The following is an 8,835-nucleotide window of genomic DNA, read 5'->3' on the forward strand; positions in this document are numbered from 1 at the left end:
CCATAATCAAAATGTCACGAAACAAAAATCCTATTTTAGGGATTATTTTGGTGCAAATTTTATCAATATAATGCAAAATAAATGTTAAGGGTTTTACTATTTTTGATGTTTAGCTAAAAGTACATCAAATTCATGGTATTCTCATGAAATTTGTAATTCTTCTTAAGCTCATTATTGTTGTTGGTAGAATTTTGCAGAATCAAATGAATTTCAAATATCAAATACAACATATGTGAAGAAACTAAATTATAATATAAACAACAATGTGTGATGCCGGTTATCTTGCTCGAAGACATTGGTGACCTCCCCTCTCAACCTTGAAATCTCTTCACGATGAAAAATCCCCTATTGTAACAAATTCTTTCGAAAAAGATCTCTCATCCTTGTATAGGCATGACTGCATTTGCCTTGATGCTTGACCTTGCAATATGAAGACCTTCGCGACCATGCCTCTTGACTTTCACTGTGACTAAAACTCTAGTGATCTCTGTTCGTAATGGAGACCTCGACCCCTTCTCTATTCCCTCCTTGATTGCATTGCCCAAGATTTTTTTATTTTTTTATAGCAATGAATATTTTGATTATTTTCCTAGTCACCAATAAAATAGAAGAAAATAATAACATAAAATTTAAATATAATATATTTAATTTTGTCTTAAAATCTGAATTCTTGCAATAAAAAACATCCATTTAATAGGATTATTTGAATCATGCATTACTATAATTAGGCTAAAAATAATTCATTTAATAGGTATTATTAAAAAAGAAATTTACAAGCACATGTCTGTACAAAGACTCCTCCCAAAACTACACAGGTGAACATAACAGCTAGAGAACAAGGAATCACTGTTTCCCTTTCATTTCCTTCACCTTCTTCCGGTAAACAACAATTTTATCATTTCTTTTACTATTACAACTGCTCCACTTCCACGTCCACCACCGCTTTCGCTCCCTTGAAACCTTCCTTCTCACGGAGCTGCCGGCGTGCCCCACCACCACCGGCGGCTTCATCATACGAATAAGCGCCCAACTCACACCATGAAAGAACGGATGCCGCTTGATCTCCGTTGCCCCCTTCACGCTCCCCATCCTCCGCCGCGGATCCCGCTCCAGCAGTCGCGAAATCAGATCCCTTGCCGTCACCACCGCACGTCGTTGGTCCGCCCCAGCGTCGGGAAATCCCACCTCCCTGGAGAGAATGTTCTTCAAAGTAGCTTCTTTGCTCCCTCCCTTGAACGGCGTCCGGCCATAGATTAACTCGTAGATGAAAACCCCAAATGCCCACCAGTCAACGCCGTTACCATGGCCGGAGCCCCCGACGATCTCTGGTGGGAGGTACTCGTGTGTCCCCACGCATGCGCGGGAGAAAGCCGACTCCGGTTCCGCCACGAACTCCAGCTCTACAGCGTCTCTGCCACGACTCCGGCGGTGAAGCACAGGGGAGACGTCAGAGTGGAAACAGAGGTCAAAGTCAGAGAGCATGACGTGGCCGTCGGAGCGAAGGAGGACGTTCTCAGGCTTCAGGTCCCGGTAAACGAAGCCAAGTGCGTGCAGGTATTCGAGTGCGAGGAGGACCTCTGCAGCGTAGAATTTGACGGCGGAAAGCGGAAGGCGATGACTAGGGTGGTGGCGGAGGATTGAGTGGAGATCGCCGCCGGGGCAGTAGTCAATGAGGAAGCAGGCGTAGTGAGAGGCGTCGAGTCGGGCATAGAGTGTGGGGAGGAAGGGGTGGTCGAGGCGGGCAAGAACGTGTGCCTCGGCTCGCACGTGGGAAAGGGCACTTTTGGTGGCGTCGAGGTCGACGACTTTAAGAGCAAAGTCGAGGTGGTCGAAGCCGTGGAGGCGGCAGTGGAAGACGCGAGCAAGGTTGCCGGAACCGATGTGGCGGAGAAGTTTGAGGTTGCGGAGGTGGAGAGCCCCGTCTGGGGAGAGGTTGGAGGCGGCGCGAAGGGCGGACCAGTGGGGGTCGAGGCGACGGTGGGGGAGGGGGTTGAGGGAAGAGGAGGAGGAGGAGGAGGGAAGGGTGAGGCTGAGGCTGCTGCGGGCGCTGGATGGGCCTCCGCCGAACGTGGTGGCAAAGGAAGAAGTGGAGGCGGAGCTGCTAGTGAAGCTGAGGTCAAGATCAGAGAGATATTGCGGGAAGCTAGTTGTGGGGTTGTTGTTGTCTTCTTCAAGGGTGGCTCCTGGTGCCATTGGGGAAAGTAGAAGAAGGGATGGAGGAATATCGAGAGATGAGGAGAGGAGAACGAACGAGATCAGATCAGGAAGGCTATCGAGAGGTGAGGAGAGCAGAATGAAAGCAAGAGAACAGACGGTTGATCCTGACTTGGATGGGGTGACTTTCTGTAAGAGACGCCGGGGCTTTTAAAGAACAAATTAATGCCCGCTCTTCCACCTAAATTTCAACACGCACACACACACTCACTCTCTCTCTCTCTCTCTCTCTCTCTCTCTCTCTCACCGGTTAGTATTTCTCTCTCTCTCTCCCTCACACTCATCACTAATTAGTGATAGCCTATTAACCATATATATATATATATTATAATTCTTAACCTTCACGTTTTAAAAGTAAATTATAATTTTTTTAACTATCATTATTCCATATTCTATTTAAACAACATTATTCTATTCTACATTTTATTTGATTATATCTAAATCTTCACTATAAGAATAAATTTATCTATATTATGATTTATATTTATATTATATTTATTTAAATAATAGTATAGAAGTATGTATTTTATCAAAATAAGTGTTTAAGATACATCATCAATTACTGATAACTTTGAATGTCGATCTCTTGTAACATCCCATAAATATTTATTAGTATATGCAATTACATCATAAGACTTTGATTTTTTTATATTTGTTGTTTTTATAATTTCAAAATTATAAGTATATGCAATTATATCATCTTCAAAAACTTGTGGACCACAGGAATTCCTCATCATATTAATATAAAAGGGACTTCCTCTTGAAGATTCGACGTGGACATATCATATTGAATATTTTTTATGAATATTATGTAGCAAAGATGAACTGAGATGTCATCACGTGTATGAAAATGCTTGTTAGCATATCGAAGACATGAACATTTGATCTTAGTCATTGTAATATTTTCATTTCTTGAGAACTAAAAATTGATGAGAGAGTGAGATGATGAAGAACTTAGTGTAGAATAATGCTATTCCTTAGCAATTCTACTTCCATGAGAACCCCATGAAATGAGAAATTAGGGTATGAAGGAGATGTGATAATATGTGTGGAGATAATAGCAATTTGTGATATATTTTAACTACCTTGTTTGAAGCACTAATTGACTATCCTTTCACAGCACACTAAATGCTTTACATTACTACCTTGTTTGCAGCACTAATTGGCTTTCCTTTTACATCACACTAAGACTTCGTTTGGGATGGCTTTTTTATTGCTTTCTAAAACGGAGTTTTATTACAAATTTTTTTATTTTTGTACTAAAACTCCGTTTCAGAAAGCAATAAAAAAGCCGTCCCAAACCAGGGGCGGAACCAGCCTTTCATCTTAGGGGGGGGGGCAAAATTTTCTTTGTATAATAGACTAATATAAGAAAAAAGATGATATAATTCAAAGTGAAATCATGTATTCCATTATGATAGGAAAATTGAAAATCATTACAATTTTATCAATCTATTTTGCATTTTTTGATAATATTGGATAACATCTTCATTGGGAATCAAATCAAATACATCTTTTTCAATGTAAGGCACAAGACAATCGTTGAGCCAATCATCACCCATCCTACTACGCAATCGATGTTTGATAATTTTCATGGCTGAAAATGCTCTCTCCACCGTAGCAGTTGCAACTGGTAAGGTTAATGATAAAGTAATAAGCTTGTAAACCAAAGGATACACATCATTCTTCTTGAACTTAACAATCTGTTTTGCAAGATCAGCAATGCTTCTTAGAGAGGAGAACTCTTCACTGGTCTGCATATCGATAATGTACGTTGCTAATTGATTTTTAAGAGCAATAACCTCAATTGTAGAAAAATCACTTGGATATAACTGTGCTAGACATATCAATTTCCTTTCATCATAAGCACGAAAAGAATCACTTGGGTTTAAGCATGACATACACAGAAGTAACTCAGCACTTGATTCAGAAAAGCGATTATTTAGCTCTTGAAGTTGCATGTCAACTACTGTATTGGGTATGAAAATCCATCAAAATAACAAAAAATCAAACAAAAAATAACAAAGAGAACAATCAAAACTAACCTAGATCTCACTGAAGGGAAGTCGGAATGCCCTTGCGATTTGCGAATCTTCGATTCACGAAGCCAGTCAAGCCACGAATGGAAGAGGATCCTGCCTACAACGAATGAACGAAGCCTTGCGATAATGCGATTTCATCACGAAGCCAGACGCGAACGGCGAATCACCCTGCACCCAGCTTCCACACACGCGAATAATCGAAGCGGAGAGAAGCCCGTCGTTTTTTGTTCGTGGAATCGGCGGGTTAGGGCAAAGGGGGGGGCAAAATAGCAAATTTATGGGGTCAAGTTACTAAATTACCCTTCTCTAATAATTTTTTTTTTTTTAAGGGGGGGCAATTGCCCCCCCTAAGCCATGAACAGTTCCGCCCCTGTCCCAAACGAAGCCTAAATGCTTACACCTTTAATAAATTAAAACAATTGATATAAAAAATTTATAGAAATTGAACGTTTATTCAATGTTAATTAATTTTAGCAGGTTTATTAATATACCAGACACCAGTCCTAGAAAAGAAATATGAAAACAAAGAAGATTGGTGTGGGAAGTAAATCAAACAGTGAATACATACTAGAAAGAGAAAATATATAATGGAAAAGAAAAAAGAATAATATGATTTAATGTTGAAAAATTAGAAATGGGAAGAAACAAAAAATGGAGCCACACCACGTACATCAAGAAATGCACTACGAAAATTTGAGAGAAAAATTACATATCTCTGTCTACTTCTCAATTCATTCACACAAGAGAATATAGAAAGAGATGCGCTTAACTTAACCAAGATTTGCAACCCTTCATGTTAAACTTGAAAAGAGAAAACTAAAACTACCTAGCCAACTCACAATGATGCGGCACGGAGTTTGGAGCTCCACATTACTCTGTTATTTGTCTCCAGCTTGACTGGCAACATCACAGTGTCGGGGTTTGAAGTGTCGTTACACTTAATTTGCTCACTGTCTCTAAATAAGCACAAATGTATAGCTCCAAAGACTTCTACAGATGTACACAATTTTTTTTTTCAGAGCATGACACCAACGAACCCAAAGCAGAGGGAGGCCCCCTGCAACCTTCCAGCAAGCTCAACTGATTGATTTGAGAACTAAGTTAAAAATACAACCTATTGATCGACAGAATTAGATTCCACACATAATTAAGAATTGGGAGCAACACATACCCAAATCCTATCTGACTCCAAACATTTTTCTTAATTTATAGACGAGTCAAAATGAGCAAAAAAACACGTATCGAACTCTTAATTTAATCTATAAATGAATAAAAAAAATTTGTTGAGCAGCCAAGTGAATAAGAAACATGAAGGGCAACCTGAAAAATTGCTAGACATTAAAAAGAAATGCTAAATTGAAAAATCATTACTAAAAGAAAGCCACACGAGAACTTCCAATCTCTCTACCCACCACCGCGACCACCTCATAGAAGATGCCGACGACAACTGCTTATTGCTGAAGCCATCATTGCCAAGCTCCAGTTACGGCGAAGCGGCGGCGGTATAGCCATCTAGAAGCAGCTCTCGTTGGATGGAAAAGGACAAGCGATAGTAGTTATACTCGATGGAGAAGCTAGTTAAAGGAGAATGAATGAAGCAAAGTGCAAAATCGTCACGGGGAGGGAAAATTATTTGGTCCAGTCACCGGACGTAGAGATACTTTCGGATACCAATAAAATATTAACATGTGGAATGTACACGTGTCCGCAGAATTTTAAGTCAAGCGCGTCAAAAGTGCAGGTAAAGCTCATGTAAAGTGTAGGTAAAACGCAGTTAAAGCGCAGTCAAAGCACACCTAAAGCACAATGAAAGAATAGTCCATGTGGCAAGTTTTAATTGGATGTCCAGACCTAATAATTTGCCCACTGGGAGAGTCTGTCATTGCGGGGTGGTCGCAAATTGGTCAAAATTCCCAAACAACCACAAAAAAAAAAGAGAAATTATAGCAAAGTGGTCAATATATTAACAATTAATTATTGTGTACGGACGACGAACATCGTTCGGAGACCAATCAGAATGTGTCACGTCACTCCTCGCTTGATACTGCGGCTCGGTACCGCTGACATGTCGCATTCTGGTTGGTCTACGGACGGGGTTCTACATCCGGTCTTCACACAGAATAATTTCTCCAAGTCAGACACTGTTGTGCATGAAGGGTATGCAATTTGATTATGGATCTATTTGGTTTAAGGTTAAAAGTTTCATACTCATCGATTTTTAAGCTATTGGTGTTTAGTTTTAAGCAAAATTAATGCATAATAAAATACATATGGCCCACCATCATCAACCACCACTTGCTGTCTACCGCATGTCTTCTAACTTCGTTTGGTAATAGCTTGCTTACTGCTTTATGAAGCAGTTTCTTTATGCAAAATTTTTTGAATCTGAAAATTTTAATATAAAATTGCTTCATAAAACAGTAAGAAAAATTGCCCCAAATAAAGCCTCTAATTGTTGCCACCGTTGCTAGTCATTACGAGCTGCCACTGCCATCTATTAGTGCATAATAATAAACATAAATGTATATTACAAATTGCTGACGTGGCAGCAATCACATGAATGAATGAATGATATTGTATCTATATATATATATCTCATAGGCTAGGCTAAAGATTAACATTTCTTTATTTCTGTCTCTCTACTGTTCTTCCTTGTTCTTGCTTTCGGTTTCCACATGGTATCAGACTGCGAAAGGTCCTGGTCCTCTTCGCAATGTCGATCTCCGCCACATCTCAGCTTCGCGATCATCCTGAAGCTGATGGATCGACTGAAGCTTTTCTTTCTCCCGCTCTGAAGTTCGTCGTCGCTAATCTCAAATCCATAGTTTCCATTCAGCTTGCCGGCGACAACTACTCAATCTGGCGTGCACAGATCATTAAGATATTCAAGGCCAATAGATTTGATAAGTATCTTGAATCTTGCCCCTCGACATCTTCTGAGAATACGCCATCTGAGCGTAATCCACACCATCTACCATCACCAACAGTCGACACCGCCACTAGCATTTCTAAATTCATTACTATTTTATTCTATATATATATTTTTTACTTCCAATCAAATACTAAAAATTAAACTTTTGCATCTGTTCTACACTCAATAAAATAATTCAAATATATTTTCAATGTCTTACGTTTATATTTATTTTTCATCAAATGAAACTGCCCCTCAAATTATTTGGATATGAGATCTTCAATGGAAATAATCTTTCGAGTAAAAGTGATATGTGATTAAAACGTGTTGAAATTGTGCCAACTAAAGACGTAAAAAACAATATAGCTGTATGCATGGCGGTTACAATAGCAGCTCCTACAATTATTAAATGTGCCACAGGATCAGTAGGCCTCTCTGATTAGTTGGAGCCTATTCATTCTGATGGAGTACAAGCAGGTATGGTTACCCTACTTATCTATAACAACTTGCTAACTATTTAATATCGGTGATTAATGAAGGGCAAGGACAAAAAGCTTAAACTAATCACAAGCTTACTCAGCGCTGGATAATTAATTTGGCCAAAGATATTGGCGTTGGTAAAGAAGTTTAATTACAGCTAGAGGTTGACTTAATTAGTACATGCCGACCTGTTAATTAGGAAAGTGCTTCTGCTAATGGAGTTGGCATTGCGTAATTTGGGAGCTAATCCTTCTGTTTAGGTGTACTTTATAGCAGTTAATTATGATGACCATTGCGTAGAGAAGTTTCCTGTGAATTGCAGTCATATGAATATGTGTATATATACAATTAAAAGAGTTTATATATGATAATTATGGTATACAGATATCTTGGTATACATCAAAAATAGAACATCATAATGAATACAAAAAGTTATTTTAGTAGAAGGCATACCTATAATTGATACGTCATCACAAAATTAGCTTGATTGGGCACGAATCTCGAAGCAAAAGCTAGTTGGAAACTTCAAAAATTAAACCCGGGAGTATATGAACTCCGATTTCAGCGAGCTTACAGTCAAACTGAGCGTCTCGGAAATACGAACCCAACAACACCAAGATCGACCCAATACGAGCCCAAATGAGTCTGAATCAAGGGCTCAAAGTGCTGTTGGAAGGTTCAAACAGCAATTTGAGTTACCAAACGGACTTCGATTTTGACGAGCTTATACTCGAATCGAAGGGCTCGACGAGACGAATCCAACGAGCCCAAGATCACAGAATTCCGACATCACTAAAGCCTTCAAATGTCCAATGAACGGTGCATGATCGTAGGATTCAATATCGGTCGTCCATTGGACCACTCCCTATTCGCCCCTGATCTCATGCCTATTTACGGGCCATGCCACTCCAGAAAATCTATAAATAGAGCCCTCATTTCTCATAAGAGAGGGCCGAAGCAAGAGAGAGAAGAAGAGAAGAGAAGGAAGGAATTCCTCCTCGACAGCCGCCGGACCACCGCAGAATCTCGCCGGACCACCGCCGGACCACCGCAGGAATCTCGTCGGACCACCGCCGGACCACCGCAGGAACCTCGCCGGACCACCACAAAACCTCGCCGGACCACCACCTTAAGGCCCGACGTTCATCCCCGACGTCCTGCCAAAGACCCGACGTCTTGTTAAAGGCC

General features: G+C 40.2%; 1 protein-coding gene across 1 annotated transcript; it reads right to left on the minus strand.

Moving 5' to 3' along the window:
* Window positions 1–724: 724 nt before the first annotated feature.
* Window positions 725–2,449, minus strand: LOC110095619 (serine/threonine-protein kinase WAG1). Its single transcript, XM_020821238.2, has one exon. It carries the CDS (start codon window positions 2,191–2,193, stop codon window positions 844–846), a length of 1,350 nt encoding a protein of 449 aa, XP_020676897.1. The 5' UTR covers window positions 2,194–2,449; the 3' UTR covers window positions 725–843.
* Between the last annotated feature and the right edge of the window lie 6,386 nt (window positions 2,450–8,835).

Source organism: Dendrobium catenatum, unplaced genomic scaffold, assembly GCF_001605985.2.
Source record: "Dendrobium catenatum unplaced genomic scaffold, ASM160598v2 fragScaff_scaffold_1105, whole genome shotgun sequence".
Lineage (NCBI taxonomy): Eukaryota > Viridiplantae > Streptophyta > Magnoliopsida > Asparagales > Orchidaceae > Dendrobium > Dendrobium catenatum.